General features: G+C 34.4%; 1 protein-coding gene across 1 annotated transcript in view; it reads right to left on the reverse strand.

Annotated features, from left to right (window-relative positions):
- Window positions 1-9,005, reverse strand: part of LOC149799012 (uncharacterized) — a 56,554-nt gene extending 47,549 nt beyond the window's left edge. The window contains exons 1-3 of the mRNA XM_089957961.1: window positions 8,843-9,005; window positions 6,596-6,854; window positions 3,454-3,573 (exon numbers count right to left, since the gene is read on the reverse strand). Coding sequence (XP_089814087.1) covers window positions 3,454-3,573; window positions 6,596-6,854; window positions 8,843-8,848 — 385 coding nt within the window. The 5' untranslated portion in view covers window positions 8,849-9,005. The remainder of the gene's footprint in view (window positions 1-3,453; window positions 3,574-6,595; window positions 6,855-8,842) is intronic.
- Window positions 9,006-20,410: the final 11,405 nt, after the last annotated feature.

Here is a 20,410-nt window from a genome sequence, read left to right on the forward strand (position 1 = left end):
AGTATAAGATTCCGGATGTACCATTTTATTATAACAATAATTTTTTTAATTAATAGCAGCAGGGAAGGCGCGACCTCAAGTTGAGTCGATTTTTTGTAATATGATCGCTATCAACAATGATATCATCGGATACAATTATAAAAACAATTTATTCAACCAATTCGAGGCTTCCTCGAGTTGGTTAATATTTTTGTTTCAAATATATTTGCTTAAGAATATAATATCAGTATAGAAGGGTTTATTTTCAGTTTTGGACGCTCCTACAAAAAGGTGGGTTCGCCTTCCCTGCTGCTCAACATGTTGCAAACAATTGCCAGATGGTATATGTTGTCACCAATAAGGGACAATAAATTCCAAATTTGTGACAATGGCAAAGTCCATCACACTGCCTGAATAGAACAAAAATTTACACATTATTTTCCATACTTTTAAGAAGAATTTTTTTTTTTATTTATGAGAAAAATACATCTCAATGAAATTACAGGAACCATGTCACAATTGTCTTATATTTAGAATTTGTATTCAATTTCTGCCCCAAAATCATAATACACTTTGTGCATGTTATTTTTTGTACTTTTATGAAGAAAATATATATTATTTTGCACGAGAAAAATACATGGATATTAAATTTCTGGAGCCATGCCATGATCATGTTATGTCCAAACTCATGTTATAAAGGAGCATGCTAAATCGGGGTCACTATATATATATATATATATATATATATATATATATATATATATATATAATATTATTTGGAAATATAATTATCTTGACATAAAATAAAATAAAATAATTCAGCTGAAAAGAAACTCACAACCACCCCACCCACCCTTAGATTAAATGAGCAGTACCTAATAGCAGATGAATTTGCTTTGTTTAGGTTTATTGTTGTATATGTTTAAACCCGAATAAGGTAACTAAAGTGGGATGATTAAGCTTACACTATAACTGATATTGTGCTGACATTAGAGAGATTTAATACAAAATCGGTAGTATTGATACATAAGCTTTCAGTTTTCCAGCTAACAACTGTGTACAGTATTTATCAGAGAGGGCCAGTAAATATAAAGCAAACTTATTCAACAACAAAAACATATTTAATGGACTTGAGAAATTACATAAAGTTCCAACAGAAAACAAGAACACTTATGAAAACTGAAAATGATGATTCACAGTCTTACAAAGTACATATGTTTAGCACATTCCCGTATGATATCTGAAGTTGTTCCGAAAGTTTGATTTGGCCTGAATATGTTTTCAAACATTCCATTTGGCACAAGTGACATGTGTCAAAAATATGATTACTGGATTATACAATTATATTTGTAATATTCACAGCTGTGATTTGATGCTAGTTGAAAATATATGTTTAGAACAGTAAGAATCCCTTGAAAATGTCCATATAGTGTAGAAGGAACCATTCAACAAATTTAAATAGCTGGGAGTTCTAACCCAAGAATGAAGGTGTAAGAATCAAGGACTTTCACTGATGAGAGCTGAAGACATAATTATGAGCCCATTAACCACAACCACAATCTTTGTTACGACAAGAAATAAAATTCACTTCATTCCATGGAAGAAACAATTTCAATTAAATCTTTAAAATGGACCACATTAAAATACTTCATATCAGCAAATTAATGTACTTACCAGTTATATAATGACATGCATCTGGCCTGGTTAAAGAGTTAAATATAATGCAGGTTTTTGTTGTTGACGTAATCAAACTTTCTGACAGTTATTTTGAAGACTGGATAAAAATGAAACAGAAAACTTGGTACTTTGTTCTTTGCTCTATCAGCACATCAATAAAAAAGCAAGACTACCACTAACAGCAGATGATTCTGAGCAACATTTGGCTAAGCTGGGTGATACAGACCTTAAATTTTAAAGCTAGCAACTCCCAAAGTATAGGGTTATCCATAAGGTACAAGAAACAAGTTTTGGTAAAACAAATGGATCGAAGAGAACTGGAGTTCTGGTCCTGAATGAAAATGAAAGGTAAATCTTTGCTAGTAACAGTGACTGTTTACTAGCATACATAATCATCCATAAACCAAAATGGATGCTTCCAATGTAAACTATAATTAGCTGAAGCTTTCATTGGCAGGGTAGAACTTGACTCACTGATTTGTTTAAATGTTTTAAGCAAGGAGATATCTTGAAAAAATGAACCACAACAGTAGAAAAAAAATGTAAAATATGGATAGATGGATGGACTGGGTGAAAACCCCATTTCCCATGAGTGTGTGTGTATGTGCCATATTTACTGTTTGTTTTCAGACAGTTTGTTTTCAGACATCATACTTTTGGGAGAAAAACAATATTTAAATGCACTGTAACTTTCAAATGGTGTGTAACAATAATATTTTTCCCAGAATTTATATTTTTGGACACAATCTAAGATGATCCATCAAATTTATCATCAGTACTAACAATATTAGGTTTCATGATGATAGCAATGAAGTATATAAACTTAAATAACTTTTTATAGTGGTAGGTATTGTATTATTAACTTAAATAACTTGTTATAGTGGTAGGTATCGTATTATTAACTTAAATAACTTGTTATAGTGATAGGTATCGTATTATTAACTTAAATAACTTTTTATAGTGGTAGGTATCATATTATTAATTTATCATGCAATTTTTCTATGGGTGGATGGTTATCAAAACATACAGTATTGGATAATTATTTATCATTCTTTTCTTTTTTAATAGCTTCATTCAGTTAACCAAATTATGATTGGTTGTCAGTGTAGATGTTATTACACATGAAACCACTTCAAGTGTGACATTTATGGCTTTATTCAGAAACCAGAAACCCTGCATTTTCTCATTAAATAATGTATCAAAGTGTATTGTATAGATTCGTAAATTAATTGCATCATCCAACAAAACAAACCCCATTATTACTGGGGCATTAAGTATCATAGATATTGTTCTACAGGTAATAAGCCTTTTTACAGCTGACAAGCAGAGGCTAAAAATTTCCATTACATCGAGACAGCTTTTCACAAAACCAGGTTGCTGCCTTTTATTTTCAAACACAAATTTCATAGAAATTCTGCAAGTTATATTATTAACAATTATCATTCAGTCACCTTGAAATCTCCAAAGAATCTAAATCAGCCTAGTTTTAAACTTACCTTTACATAACCTAAATTTGAAATAGTGCTAGAAAAAATACACGCATTTACTTCATTGCAGCACATCTTTATATGAGCTAACAGTAACCCTGTTATAGCGGGGGCCGGGGGGGGGGGGGTGAAATTTATCTTACTATTTTTTTTAGACACCAAATTAAGGAATTTGATGTGTTTGGATGAGCAAAAATGTAATTATTTTTTGCTGTCCAAAATCTGACAGTAAATAAGGTATGCATGCTTATTTGAGACAGGCATTAACACAACAAGATTCATAGTTTGACAGTATAAATCTAATGACAACCTCTTCTCCTCTTGACCTCCAAGATGGCCTCCCAAACTCTTTCTCGCTGATACCCCATCTCATTGATCAATCTGTTGGCAATTGCATTCTCATTTGTATTTTGGAAGTATCTCAGCTGACCTACAAAGATGACAATATGATCTCCACTTTACTAGACAATCATCTGTATATTATTTGTATGTGAAATAAAATTAAAAAACCTGCATCCAAAATGTTTGCTCAAATAGGAGAATCTAATCGTGTCATTTGCACATGATCATTGTTATCATAGTTCTGTATTACTGTGCAAAATTAAGTTCAAGCACATACCCACAGTACACACATTTTCATCCAACATGATGCATATAGAAAAGAGAAATTACTCTTATACAATGTTATGTATAAACATGCAAAAAATCATGCAAAATTAAGTAACATAGAAATGGACATACCTAGATATAAAAAAGTCCCTGTAATGGACCAATGCTCTACTGACTGACAAGAATTTCCAAGATTTTTTGATCAGCAATAAAACCCTCTCTGATATTCTTGAGTGATAATATTTGCAATATTGGATACCATGGTGGCCATACTGGATTTCAAATCAGCATTTTCACTTAGGATCAACTAGACATCATAAGATGTCTTCTTGTGAAAATCCGATGTCCATATGACCTTTCATTTAGAAGTCTTAGCAACAGCACTTATTTTCAAGATGGCTGCCCATACTGAATGTTAGATTGGCACCATATGTATGCATGTGTGTGTGTGTATGCATGTATGGACATATGTATGTATGTATGTATGTATGTATGTATGTATTACCAAAGCAACATAAATTATATGGTGCAAACTAATGTATTTACGATTTGATTTCAGACACCTTATCTTTTGGGCAAATATAATATTTAAATGCCTTGTAATTTTTGGACATTGCTCCACCATAATTTTTTTCTACAACTTATGTTTTTGGACACAATCTATGAAGATCTGCTGTGTTGTTTTAAAGTAAAAGTCACAGCGTGTTTGTCAGTAGACATTGCTACACTCGAAACCACTTCAAGCAGGTGTGACAGTTAGAAACCATGACCCCTACTTTATATCATTAAACAATACATCAGTGAGTTGATATGGATTAGTAAATTCATTGGCATCATGCAATAAAACAAACCCATTATTCCTGATGCATTATATACCATGGTTTAAACATAGTTATTGTTCTACAGGTAATAAACCTCTTTGTAGATGATACATATTGATTGTCGCTGCTGCGTGTTTGGTTCATCGTGTGCTCTTTTAACGAAATCCAGATGGTTGCCTTATATTTCCAAACACAACTGTCAAAGAAATCCCACAGGTTATATTATTAATATTTATCACCTAGACACAGTGAAATCTCCAACATGCATCAAAACAATCTTTGAGCAATCACTTGTTTTGAATCAGCAAGCTGAACTCATTTTTAAACTACCCTTGACAAGGTGGGAAAATTTAAAAAAAAGAAGAGAACCACAACAAATTGATCACTTTTTTTTATAAAAATATCAACATATTAATCAAGCTGACTTGTATAATGCAACTTGCTTGTTATTTTTACTCTTCCTAGGCATGCATACAACACAAATACCATATGAAGCCTCTAAGACTAGCCATCATACATGCATTTCTACTCTCAATACTAAAATCTTTCTGTCATAAATATCTTTAGAATCATAATACCTAAATCTTTTTATTTAGTTTGTATTAATATCTTAATTACTCAGAAATAAAGCTAACATGCATTTGTAAGATAGATTGTAATGATCAGATTAGCAGAGGGTTAAACTGTGGATTGCAAGATTACTAATATGCTGGTTCTTTTGGAAAATATGCACACAATCTCGGCTCTAATACAATTATGGCTCTGTTTTCTGGTGGATGGACATGTATCAAATAGACAAAAATAGGGAAGTAATGCCTGTTTTTCATTCATTATCTTTTCCACCGTGTTAGACAAAATACTTGTTTTACTTCAGGCAGCACGTAGTTATGTGAGCTGATGATAACATTATTACAGAAATGGAGGGGGCATACATTTATGTTTGTTTTCGGACACCAAATTAAAGAATTTAATGTCTTGGATGAAGAAAAAAAAAGTAATTATTTATTGCTGTCCAAAAACAAGCCATAAATACGGTAAATGAAAAAGTTTTAAAAATGAAAAATGGAAGAATTGCACAAAAATATTAGATGAATCCTTTTAAATAAATATAAACATGAAGTACAAAAAATAAAATTAAACTTAAAATTTTGTAAAATGTGCCACAGAAAGAAAAGTTTATAGTAAAATGTATGTTTCTCCAAAAATACTTTTAATCATAGGATGAGAAAAAATAGTCACTGCATGAGGTAACAATCTTCACCAAGCAGATACTGGACATCTCATTAATATATGCAGATTAGGGCTGTTCCAATAAAAGGACCAAGAGAAGGCACTATTAAGGTAGAATGGTCACCCATAGATGCAGTTTAGAATTTTGTATTGTTTTCATATGAACTCTTTGGGTAATCTGAGTACCCTGGCATATATTATTAAAGAAGTGCCTTCCCTGGGTGCCATGTATGTTTAAATGGAACAACCCTTATTAATGAATCTAAGAACAAAAAAGTATAAGCTAATTTACTAACCTGGAGAAAAGTTCAATTGATATGGTTTGCAGAATTATAACATAGCTTAGCCAATCACAAACAAGATAACCTCATTAATATTCACAGATCTTGCTCATAATAAAACATATTGGATATCCTTATGATATAAGTAAACTATCAGAAATAGAAGTGCAAAATTATTAACAAAACCTGACATCAGATGCAAAATCACCCCATTAATATGGATAGCTTGTGTTAGTCATGGCACTTATCTGTGATCTTGATTATATAAGAAAATTTCAAAATCAGATCAGGAATACAGAATACTATCTCAAAAATAGTAATAAATTGTCAGGCTTCTTCTTTGTCCCAAAATCAAAGCCGTCTGTTTGATGACTGATGATGGTGGACAACTTAGGCTATTCTGTGGAAGCAAAATTGAAACCAGACAGAAAGATTGAGGAAGACATCATCATAATATGCTTGACCTTGCATAAAAAAAGTTGTAAACAAAACATTTTTCATCATTACTGACCTGTCAGTGTAGCTGGTTCTAAAACTGGTTCATTACATGTCTTGCTAATAGCACCAGAACTCATGGAGGTTGTGGTGGTCCCAGAGGTCATAGTGGTCACAGTGGTTATGGTAGTCCCAGAGGTTGTTGTGGTCACAGTGGTTGTGGTGGTCCCACATATTGTGGTGGTCACAGTAGTTGTGGTGGTCCCAGATGATGTGGTGGTCACAGATTTTGTGGTGGAATTACTGTTATTTCTCTGAGCATTCTGTGCTACAAGCTGAAGATAAACAAAGGAAAATAAAAGCTGACCCTCATAGCAGGAACAGGTACCAAACAATGATATCCTAACTATTTTAAGGGGTCAAAATAACTTGAGCAAGTATTAAAAAAATGATTGCTTTTTATTCCATATGTATTCAGTACTTCATTTAAATAGGGGTCCTGAATTTGCTTATGTTAACTGAATTCAAATTTAAACAACTGACATGCAGATCAAGACAAATGATTACATAATATACTGGCAATTATTATTATGTAATTATACCACCAATCCTGGTCTGTTTGTTCCTCATCTAATGATAGATCTGCATCTACACATACAAATACATAAATAGGACAGATTTAAAAGGCAGTGATCAGAGGAATAAGACAGTCTAACAACATTACCTGAAATGTCATAAATACAAAGATAACCAAAGTGAACAGAGGAAGGTAACACCATATGTCCTACTACTATTGATACATGACTGCTAACTGACATTCTTATTTTGAGGTGAAGTTTGTACTAAGCAATCACTTTAAAAAGTTCAACAAAAGAACCTCAGAAGAGACTGATTCACTCCTGTCCAAAAAGAATTTCCAGAATTTCAAGGCTATTTCTTCTTTTTAACAATTATCTCTAATATTCATGAGTAACAAGCTTGTTAAGTAGGCTACTGTGGCAAGCATATTGAATCTATGATCTGCACTACTGTCATTTAGGACAAACTATATACCAAACCATGTTGATATGACTGTCCATTCAGGAGAATTTGGGTCAAGATTTCAATGTGTTCATATTTGAAGGTAATAATATCATTCAGGATATCATTATTAGCCTTCTGATGAAATCCCAGAGTTAATTTAGTACCAATAGTAATCTTTTCAAGGTAACTGCTAAGGCGGCCATACTGATGTCATATCAGCATCGTTTTCACTTGGCACTAACTACACATCATAAGAAGTCTTCTTGTGAAAATCCAATGTTGACATGACTTTACAACAAGGAGGAGTAGCAGTAATAATTTCAAGATGGCCACTTTCTCAGCCATATTGGACATCAGATCTGCACAATTTTTATTCAAGACTAACCAAACACCATAAGATGTCTTCCTGTGAAAATCCCATTCTAATATAACCATCCATTCAGAAGATAAGTATCAGTGAAGGTGGTTAGGAGTAATCTGTAGAACAAACAAATTAGTCCCTGATCTGCTCCTGCATTATGTGAAGGCAAATCAGGGTCTAACACTAACAGTCATCAAACATTTTATATTTATACTTGAACCAACTAGAAGAAACATTGAACATTTTCATAGCTATATACATTGTTTAAAAAATGACATTCATTGCCATCTTAAAGTTTGATCACCTTTTGTGACTTTGGCCACAGGTTGTGCCAACAGAGACAAGGGTAATGAGAACATGTAGGTGTAATTTTCAATCTTTTTTAATGTAAAAGTTCAAACTGAGTCAAGATTAAGAGAAAAAACAAGATTGCAGGAGCCCTGCGAGACAAGTGCTCAATATGCAAAACTACACTGCTCATCAGTTGCTTTGAGCCAGCATGCTGACTGGAATTCTTCCCAAGTTTTAAGTTTGAAATATTTTTATGATTGGGATCTAACTGTGACTTTGGATACAAATGTTTAGAGTTTCATTAAGCTAATGATTATGAAAACACTGAAGACTTTAAATTAAGATGAATCATGTATTTCAACTTTGATTTTAGCTGGAGTAACTTAGTTATACTGTCTCTAATAGCAGGAGAGGCTGAATCCATTTTGGCATAAGATATTTAACTTTATATATTATCTACAGTTACTGATTTCTCTCTCAATCTCTCCCTCTGTCCCTCCCCAATACAACGTCAAAGAATGACCAGAAGCAGTCATGCTGCTGTTTCTTTACTAAATTGACCACCTGATGAGCATTCAGTGATGGACTGAGGGCTGTTACTTTTATGTCACTTTCTATCACAAAGAAGGCAGTTATTCTATAATATACCTGCATAGTAAAACCCTGCCTCCGCCATCTGCTGTGGGGTCTGATCTAGGCGGGCTGGCCAGCCTGTGTAAGAATTAACTCTAGATGACAATGGCGTATACTCAGGGTGCCTTGGCCGCTCTGAGATTGTATGAGGTGCGGGATCCACTCCAGGATCCTCTACTTGTCCACGGGTTCTACCAGACCAAAGACATCTTGACTTTTCCACTGTGTGTTCTCTGGAGGTCGCTGGTCAAGTTACGAAAATGACAGAAATACATAAAACTCTGTATTTTAGGACCTTTTTAATTATTATTTATTTGCAAACTTGGATTGAATTATGATAATTATGATAATAGCATTTGATCTCATGAAGTTAATCTATGTTTTAACACCATTTTAAAGGAACCCAAATGTGTATCCCATACAATACTGCAAGTTACTAATATACAGTCAATTCTTGTTAAAATTGTCAAGTTCATTTTCAGCCATTTTGTCTTCAAAATGATATTTTTTTGTAAAGAATTAAAATCTTTCTTTTAGACGAGTTATAGTCTTTGTTCTATAACACATTTACATCTAATGTAAAAATATAAAATGCATTTATCTAAACACAAAACATTTACATACTATCCTAAAACCTATTCCCATGTAAAGTAAAATGCCAAGGAATGACAATGTTTTTAAGATTAACACTATTTATAGGAAAGATGCATGTATGTTACCAAAAAATTGCTGCCCAAGTCAAAAGATGATTATTTTGTTCTAAGGAGCTAATTTTCCCATTAAATAAGCTTGTTCCCATCAATTTGTGCTAGAACATGAATATTCAATGGTGGTGAATGTTTCTGTAACAAGAGCTGAAGTTCTTAAAACTGTTGACTTTTGACCAAATTAAAAAGTTTCATAACAGTCGAGCAAATATTAACTAAGGATATCTTAGTCAAATAAAAAGCATTCTCCAATTTGCAAATCAATTTAAAGGATGCAATATTTAGTGCTGCATAAATGGCTCAATTTAGTTTTGACTGCCTGTAAATGTGTGCAAAATTGGTAAACATGTAAATGGATATGTATGTGGCTGTCAGCAGGACAGTGATGCAATAGCTACCCATTCCAAATACATTTCCACATATTTGTCTCAGATGACACGTCAATGTACTGTTCTGTCCATTTATTTTAAAGTATGTATAAATTTCCCATGAAATGTTGCATCTCAAGGAAAAAGGTACAAGTTGATGAGAATCGGTCATAGTTCAAGACAGGCTGACTTATTGATAATTCTGAAAAAATCGTATTTAATCTACATTATTTAACTGTGAAAAACATATTTTAACTGAACATGCTGCTACATTTTTTTTTAAAACTAGACATGATTTTGTCTAGGAAGAGTAAAAAAACATGAAATAGTACAATGTGATCCACATTATGTAAATCAAAACATAGTGAGACTGAGTCTTGTATAGGATAATAAAAATAACTTACAATGAATGGACAGAGAGATGGTATGCAATAACGGAAACTTCTTGACATTAATTTCTAAAATTGATATTTACCGGAGTGATATCTTGTGTTGTTTGTGACTGCCGTTGTTGAGACTCCCCATTGAGACTCCCCACTGGTATTGGGAACTACTGCTGCTGCAGTCAGTGTAACATGCCGATCAATTCCTAAAGAATGTTCAACCTCTGGCATGGTTTGTTGTGAGGCCTGTTGTTCTAACCCTCTTTCCTGTGTATTCTGAATGCTGAGTGGGGTTACAGCAGAAGTATGTGCCTCAACCTCAGTGATTGTTGAATTCTGCAATTCCATTTCAGGACATGGTCAAGGTGACATCTCAGATGTTCTATTAGAGTTGGATAGTGAATTCACCATTGTGAGATTTCCAGTTCCTGATAAATGTGCATTTGAAGTATTACTTCCCATCTGGATGCCAATCAGTTCCTCTTCTTGCATAATTGAGACATTAGGATAGGCTGGATTACCTCTCAATAAAGGACAGTCAGGTGATATTCTCCGATGAATGTCATAAGGGTCATCATGAAAATTCCATCCACTATGTTGTCCTCCACAAGCATATCACACAGTTACTGTGCCACTTCCAGCATAGTAAAACCCTGCTCTTGCAAGTCTTATCCCACTGCCTGGAGCAGATGATGGGTAGTTGATGAAAGTCTGAAGTCTAAGCCACTCATACGACATCCTTTCTCTTTCCTCTGGAGGACTTCCTCTCAGGAGTCTTTCGAAATACAACTGTAAGCCTGTTGGAAGAAGGATCACTTATTGTAATCCATTCTTAATGGTAGGGAAGATAAACCAAGTAGATACTAAACTCTTTAGAAAATCATCGATAAGACTTTCTTGGCTGCTATTATTCTTTTGTGACACTAAAATATCAAGCTCTGCTGAAAAATCTGTTGTTTTTTTTCTTTTTGTTCTCATTGTTGTTGTCTGGTTCATCAAAGTAGCACTTGGAGCAGTACCCTGGGGAAATAAGATCGTACGGTAGTGAAGTAGTTTAAGGTCACTCAGAATCTGTGGAAAGTTCTCTACATGACTGACCCTCCTAGTAGATTCCATGTTTTTCTTGAGCTTCATATTTCCTTTTTTGCCACTTCTTTTATGCAAAAAACAGTGTCTACATCTGATGCCAGATTTAGACCTTTGTGATGACTTCTTTTTATTTAAAACATATCTGGTCTCTTTCAATTTCCTCTCTTGAACCTTACCTCCAGAGATAAATTTATTTTCTCTTTGCTTCTTTGGGTCACAATCCTGAATAGAATGGCTTTTGGCTGTAAATTCCTCTTTGGTTGAATCCAGCAATTGATCGTAAGAATAACCAACGGAGTCTTGTCTTTGTTGAGACTCTTCATGCTGTGCTGGTATGTCATGACCTGGGATATGCTCTGGAACTGAGATAACTGGACCCACCTCTGGGGAAAACTCAGATGGGTCCATCTTGACTGTGCAGACATTAATGTTGCTGTCCATCTGGCCAACACAGCCCACATTTCTAGAATCAACATTTTGGCAACAGTCAATTTCATTAACTTTCACAACACTGCCACTTACACACGTGACATTTTCCTTTTGGTTGAGATAACCCCCATCCATAGTGTCAGTACTGGAACAATGATGAGCTGCTTCCACACTGAACTTGCTGGTGCTTACTAATGTCTCATCTGTCTCGAGGTTCAGTTTATTCCACACTTGATCTTTAACTGAATCTCTTACACATGGTACATCTGCATCACTATTAATAAATGTGGGTTTGTCATCCACCACAGGTATGACTCCTGTATCTGTGTAATCCTTTCTACTACATGCAGATCCGTCAACTGCTCTTACACCCTCAGTAGTGCTTTTGGTGGCCATGTCCAACTGTTCACCATTTTCAGAATTTTCCAATGAAGCCATATTTGTGTGCCCCATATTTGCTGACTGAGTCAAGATGGCATCTGATAAACATCTTGATTTATCTTCAATAAGGTTCGTGTCTTCTTCACTGCCTTTTAGTGAATCAAGTCCATGGTTCTCTGCATTGTCTTTCTCTACAGTTATCATTTCTTCAGGTATGCTGCAGTTTCTTCCTGCTTTAAAAGGATTAATCTTCTTTAATACAGATTGGAACTGACTTATCTCAGCCTGCCCTTCCAGGATTTGTTGTAAATCAAAGTTATGCTCAAGATTTTCTTCATTCAGGTTCATTTGCAAGGATAATGTATGGCCAATTTCATCACTTTCTGGTCCTGTATCCCACAATGGCTTATTCACCATCGACATGGTCATTAGTTGATTAGCTAGTTCACATGCTTTCAAGTCTTTTGATACCTTTTGCATCTTCTCTGTCTTCTCTGCTTCTCCTTGACCCATACCGGCTGAGCTTGTACTGCTCTTTGCTTCGGCATGGGTGAGAAAACATGTGGGTGGAGACATTTGTCTTCTATTGTACTGAATAGACCCCAAGTCAAAAGTTCTAGAAGCGAGATATACACAAGCACTACTACTGTGTTGATTATGTTCCTGACATTCTGAATGGATAAAACTGTCAGCAGGAAGAAATGTTTCCTGGATCAAGTTTTCTTCAATAGGGCTTATTATGTCATCATCATTAAAACAAGCCTTGCAATTTTCTTGACGCTCTGATATTTCGAGATCTTGTTTCTTCATGCTATCTGGGATTCTTGAATTAGACCTTAATGCCAACAAAACCAATCTGGAAAGTCTATCAATCATTGACTCAAGGTGATCTACCTTTTCCACTAATTTTGCTACAGTCGTATTTGTTATACAAGAGTCAGGCATACCATGCATATTGAAACAATTCACATCATGATGAGGTTGAGTGAACATCTGGTCCTGATGTGAAGCATTCCTTCCTTCATGAGGCGTAGTAACTTGTACGGAGTGTGGAGAGTGACCAGATTCCTGGGGAAACCGAATGTTATCTTCATTTACCAAATGACTATCCCGAACATACTGATGCTGAGATTTAGTTTGGCCAAACATCTGTATTCCTGTTACAGCCTCTTTCTTGTTTTCATTTCCTGATTTCTGGTTTTCAAAATAATTATCATTTCTGGAGACGATTCTAACAGTATCTGTCTCTTGCACTGTTTCCTCTCGAGCTGTGCTAAAACAGCTGTAACAATTGAAGTTAGATTCTTCAAAAGCTGTATTATCTCTCTCCTGTAGAGATGGGGCATTTGGTACATTGTTTTCCAAAGACCTGGATGATATGTTTGCCCAGTCCAAGTCTTTAACGGAAGTATCTTCAAATTCAGGGTTAAATTGGGACTCAAGGTGAGGTTGCATACCAGATAAACCATCTGCTGCACACAAGTGATCACCTTCAGCAGTTTTGACTACAGTGTTGTCATCGACAATATGCACAGAGCTTTCATCAATATCTACTACATTGCTCTTATAAACTACAATGCTTTCACCAAAGTCAACTACAGTGCTTTCATCAACTTCACGTGAATTCATGTCATCAACTGTACTGGTCTGACGTATTATTGGTAATACAATAGCAACTGGTCTTTGTTTACCTATCTCCTCCTTAACTATACCTCTTTCTGCTGGACAAATGCTCAATGGCTCTTTGTCCCACTTTTTGAAAGTCATTATCATTACATTGACTCCCACAGAAACTGGTTCCTCAAGAAAACAATTAAAACCACAAGTCGGATTGCATCTCATGCCAGTATCAGTCTGCACCATTTAATTTAAATCAACACAATCTTCATTTGTCTTACCCATCTCATTGATCAGGTCTTTTTTGTTCTTTTCATGCTTTATAAAACGTGAAAATAATGATAATTTTGACTTTCCCTTCTTAGATGGCATCTTAGAATATAGTCTGTCAGTTCGTCGGAAGTTTTATTTCTTCAGAATATTAACTATTAAGATGAAGCCATTCTAACTGTCCAAACTGACTTTAAGAATCTGGAGAGAAAAAAAGAACGCGTAACTATCAGTTCAGAAAATAACAGAAAAAAGGAAGCTGTCCTTTGATCACAAATCACAATGCATGAGTGGTAACAACAATGACAGCATCAAAATATAACTAAAGTGAATGACCATGTAGACTGCTAAAGTGGATGACCATGTAGACTCCTAAAGTGGATGACCATGTAGGCCTGAGACTGCTCACCTGGCTGACATCTACCTGAAAGGCAAATGCATCAACACTTGGCCTAGAAGTCAAGGTCAGAATGGTATGATCTGTAGATATTTCTTTTCAATTGCTTTAAGGTTTCTCTGTTGTTTGCTATTTTCATCCACATTCGAAGTCATCATTTGTCCAGTGCTAGAAAGCTTTTGTGTTAGGATGCTTTCTGTCAAATTTTGTCTGACTCTATCACAGGCACTTGATTCAGGGAGAAACTAATGATTCGTCCCCATTTAACACAAGTAACTAACTCTCACAGGTTGGTTATCAGAAACACTGAAATATGTCCAACAGCCAGAATGCACGTTTACGTTTTCTGTGTATATATTGGTGTACACCCCAATATTATGATCTGTTACTGTTTTAAGAATAATAATAAGCAAAACAAACTTTAAGCGATATGATAACGAATTATTTACTTTTTAACAATTTCTAACAAAATCCATATAATGTTGACATTCTGTCATACCTGATTTTCCTCGATTGGACAGTGTGAGAAACCATACTTTTGGTATATATATATATATATATATATATATATATATATATATATATATATAATTATTATCATATACATATGTGTTTTAAGGTAAGTAAAGGCATAACTGACACGTAAAATGAGGTATAAGATGGAAATTCCATATACAATCATCAAGTAAAAGCAAATTAGACCAGGGTCATTTTCTTGACACAGGAATAGTTGAGTAATTGTTGTTTAAATCAGTGTCTAGCATGAAATGCATTCCATCTGGCTTAAAAATGTCTTCTTCATTTTGAATAAGAAGAAAAATGTCGAATAATGGGAAAAGTTATTTTTCAGAAAACTGTGGATGTGTTGGATACATCTGCCGGTGGATCACACAAATCATACTATTTTCTGTCACACAATGGGGATCTGAGCATTTTCTTTTAATATAGGAAGCTTGTCCTGATCGAAAATTGATATACTCACATGAAGAGGGTGAAATGACTATGGGAGAGGATTTGCTAAAAATTTTTTTTAATACTTTGTCTAAACCTATACATAATATATTGTCAGTGATATATATATATATATATATATATATATATATATATATATATATATATATATATATATATATATATATATATATATATATATAGTCATTATTCAAATACATACAAATTGTAATACATTCATCTTCATATTATGGTATTAAAACATGTGTATTGTGGTGTTTTTAGTAACCCCTCACAGGTCAATAGACCAACAAGATCTCCACGTTTTTTCTTCTGACATTACTGCACAGGCACTTAATTTGGGGGGAAAAATGTATATACTAAACAGTTGGTGAGTGCATCACCTGACACTCTATTTTGATGCAGTTTCATAAACTCACAGTTCTTGAGAGAACATATCTCTCACAAATATCACAAACACAGCATCTGTTTTATTCTGATCAACATAGTCACGCAGACAGAAACATTTGTTGAAACTCCTATTATTCTCCTTTGTGAAATGAAACAAAGATTAACACCATGCAAAAAACTGCATTTCACTAATTCTTTTTTCCGATCAATAAGACCCCATAAAAATCCTTTGTTATTATAATTTGAAGGAATTTACAAGAAACAATATGTTGTTATATTTCAAAAGTAATCAGCAGCCAGTGCATTATTTTTTATTCTAAAAAATTGTAGTCGGATTTTTTTATCTGATAAATAAGAAATTTTACTTTAATAGTAAATTTTCAATCAGCCATTTAGAGAACCTCAGTATTTAACTTATTTTAACTAATTCATTATTTATAAATTGGATTAATAATGGTAAGAGTTACAATAAATGAAAATAAAACTGTCTCTTGTAACTTATGTCTTCTGACTAATTATTTGCACTTTTAGAGACACAAATTGTGAAAAATGCGAACCAGTTTTAAAGTTTAAAAAATAGTACATTCAAAGATTAAATTGAGGTTCTGTATATTAACAATGCCAATTAAGTATAAGAAAATAATCATACACTAGATCTTATTTTTTTAAATCATAAGTAAACATTTTTATCAGAACACAAACATGATTTTCCCCAATGATTATTTCAGCTTCTGTGACAAAATCTGTTCCAAAATTAACATCATGATAAATACAAGAAAAACTTTTGGAATGCTAATCTCTTTGAATGTCATTTTTCCTTTAAACCTAAGTTTTGCTGACTTTGCTCTTCAATGTATTTTTTCCAAGGCATGTGTACAATAGTGCCATAGGCTATTGTTTCCATCTGAAAAAGCCTAATAAGTTCTACAGCTTCACGGTAACCTTTGACAAATCGTATAGATCTCAAAAAAAGATGTTGCAATAGACATGACCATGACCACTTGCAATGTGTAAAAATAATAACAGACGTTTCTGAGCCTCTAGAGCATGTTAATGTAGATGGAAAATACAACACTAGTGCAGCAGTCAAAACTTCCCAGCCCCGACTCATGAATATTCATACAGACTCCAGGTCCTTGTCCTTGTAGATCTATCAACAGTCCTGGCCAATTAGATCCTCATAAATATTCATGTTTATGGAAACAAGGGTAAGCTAGACAGTTTCACAAACAAACTACAAAACAACACACATCATCATTCACTACAGCATAAATTGCAATCAGACTATCACCACCCACAGTAACAAGATAAATGAAAAGAACAAAGAAACATTGTACATAGTACTGAACAGTAGTGTACTAACATGGGGGTGGACGGGGCAGTTGCCTTGGGTACCAGAGATCTTGGGGTGCCAAAACATGGGTGCCAGAGGTCTTGGTGCGCCAATACCCCTTTCTGCCATAATCACCGCCCCAGGTGCCATTTACCTTTAGTATGTCACTGGTCCTGAAGTAACTTGCTTAATAACTATTAAAACCGAATTCAATCACATATTTATCTCATTTATATGCTTATCTGTCCTCTTACTAACATCATTTATAACAGATGATCCTACATGTAAATGTGCTGCATATGCAGTAGCTATTAATGACACTGGTATTAATTATATTTCGTTAATCTTTAACATCAATGCTTTTTACATTTTCTCAAGAGTTCACACAAATGAAAATGTACTACACATGTTACATTTCATAACTGTGTGTCATGATCACGATGATGATTGTTTTTATTATTATTATTGTTATTATTATCATGTAACTTGGTATGGTATAGATGTCAATAAATGACTAGTACAAAAACGTACATCAATAAAAATTCAAAAACATTGCTTTAATTTTTCATTTCTGGCTGAAATATTGGCAATCGAGTTGCTGTTTTCAGGGTGGGTGGGAGCGTGAGTTATTAAGTTCACCACGATAAGAATAAAAACAAGTTAGGCATCAAACCAGATTAAATGTTCTTGAACTTACTGCTCGTTGTTACATAAAAATGTTTGAACTGTTATCGTTTATTTATCAGCACATTTCCTTTTCTTTCCTTTCGCTGCTTGCCATGATTGGTTAAATTTACATGAAACAATTACAATAATTAAAGAGCTGTTTCTGTTCATATTTAATATAAATACCAGGGATGCCGCCTGAGGGAGTCTCAATCAACATCATGATTTTCTCCCAAAAAATGACAACCTCATTATTCCTGGTACTTTCTCTGTTCTCATATGCAAAAAGCTGACATTATTACATTTAAATGTAATCATGATTAAAAGATTAACTGTCTCTAATTAGTGTAATATTGGGCCTTTTGTACAACATATTCGGCAGAAAAAAAAAACAACAACATAATTATTCAAAGCACAATACAACATAAAATAAACTAATATATACACTGACCTGTGACTACTTTTTAAATTACTCTGGAGATCATGTTATGAATATTATGCTGCAATGGGTGAGAATATTTCCGTAAAAGCCCTGAATTACGTTTTTGATAATGGATGCACGCCAGTGATGCAGTGCTAAATAAAGAAGTGAGAGAACGTAATACAGTGAGGCAATGCATGTTACTCAGATACAGGGGTGGGGTAAGGACAGTTATGAGCAAAAAGTAATAAGGGAATGCACAAAAAAGGTATCCCAGGATACGCTGTTCAAACATGTTCCTATATCACTACGCCTTTGATGCAAGGGCCATATTAATATTATATGTTTGTATGCACATATTTTATGCCGCATATGCCTGTCAAATATAAAAATCATAAAAAATACAATACACAAGTGAGGTAAGAAAGGTCCATATTTTCGGATAGCTATATTAAAACAAAGCCTAAGAATATTATTCGCTTGACCTGTTAAGTCAATGGCAGTTCATAGCAAAAGAAGTGTATGCACCCCAACCCAAAATTTATACCTGCATTTTTCATGTGATGCTCACACTGCAAACACAAGTCATCTTCCAAGGTCACAACTCTGAAAACGGTGTATTAAACAGCTTGATGCATTTTTTTTAAAACTTGCCATCCATGTCGTTTTTGAGACATTTATTTGCCTAGTCCAAAAATGCAATGCGCCTCACCTGATATTTATGTTTTTGGTGATGCGTCTTTTATTACAGAACAACTATTTGCCTAGACCGATAAATCAGCCCTTCGCCCGTGATGATTGTGATGTTGGGGTACCTTAGGTACCTAGTCCTACATGTAAGACATAGCACATGTTGATTTTGTTTAGGTGCCAAAACATAAATATCAGCGTCAGGTCTTACATGTAGGACTACTTAGGTACCTAACCCTGAATACACGTCTACGGTGTACTGCTATGGGTTCTTTTTTGTCGATAGCTGGTTGTTGTTGTTGTTGTTGTTGTAGGGTTAAAGCAATTTTTCAGCACACAATAGGCTATACATGGCCGCCAGTATTAATGGTGGAGGAAAACCCGGGAAAATCCCGGAAAGAACCACCGACCCACGAGAAGCTACTGGCAAGCTTTTTCACATACCCACATTGGCCGAATCCGAGACTCGAACTCGCAGACAGAGGTGAGATAGCAGTGATCCGTAACTGAGAGCGTTTTAGACCACTCGGCCACTTGGGGCCCCGTTGATAGTTGGTATGAAACTGTTTACTTACTGCAAAGTAACTATAACAAGACCAACCTGATACACATAATTCACGAATATATTCATATCTTTAAATATTAAACAATAATACCTGAAAAAGTCACATCATATCCTTAAATGAAGAAATTTGACAGGGCCAATTTTTGACAATTGACACTACCCTGCCACCTAAGCTAACCCAAGTCAGCATGAACAGTAACTCCTCCAGGCACTTGGGTTGGTAAAAAATGTAAACAGTGGCAAGACAGCAATGCGACAGAAATTGAGCTCAAACACACAAGAAACTAGCTACGATGTCGTAGCCTCAACTTGATTTGTTGTGGTTGAGGTATGAGTAGGGATACTAATATTAGTACTAACAAGAAACAGTTCATTTTATGAAAACGCAGGTATTTTAATACAAGGAATTAGATTATACAAACATTTTCCCATTCAATACACGAAATGAATAACAACATTTTTTAAAAAAAATTTGTGTGTAATGTATTTTCCAGGCTAGACAGGGACTTTTGAAATGAGTCGTATTTCATGCCAAAAATATTGGTGGGTGCTTACAAAATGGGCATAAAAAGATTTCAGAAGTACCTCACACGATGAAAAGTGAATTTATTCTTAAAGCTGAATGTTCACACATGCCTATAACCATGTTTGAAAGTTGCAAATTTCATCTTGAAATAACCATTAGCAGGGCTTTCCTTATCACCCAGAAGCTGGGTGATTTACCTGGGTACTATTACTTTGCACTCAGCACCTTTAAAAAAACAAAACAAAACCTTTATGCCTATTGGGGAAGGTTCCCCACATTCCTCGCCTACTTTGGTAACTCACCTTTCAACTTGAAGTCTAATGTAAGACCCTGCTGAGGTCAAGATTTTACAAAACAAGACAAAAGACCAATATTAAAA

The sequence above is a fragment of the Sinohyriopsis cumingii genome, chromosome 5, assembly GCF_028554795.1.
Source record: "Sinohyriopsis cumingii isolate HCF-2022 chromosome 5, ASM2855479v2, whole genome shotgun sequence".
NCBI classification, from domain to species: Eukaryota; Metazoa; Mollusca; class Bivalvia; order Unionida; family Unionidae; genus Sinohyriopsis; species Sinohyriopsis cumingii.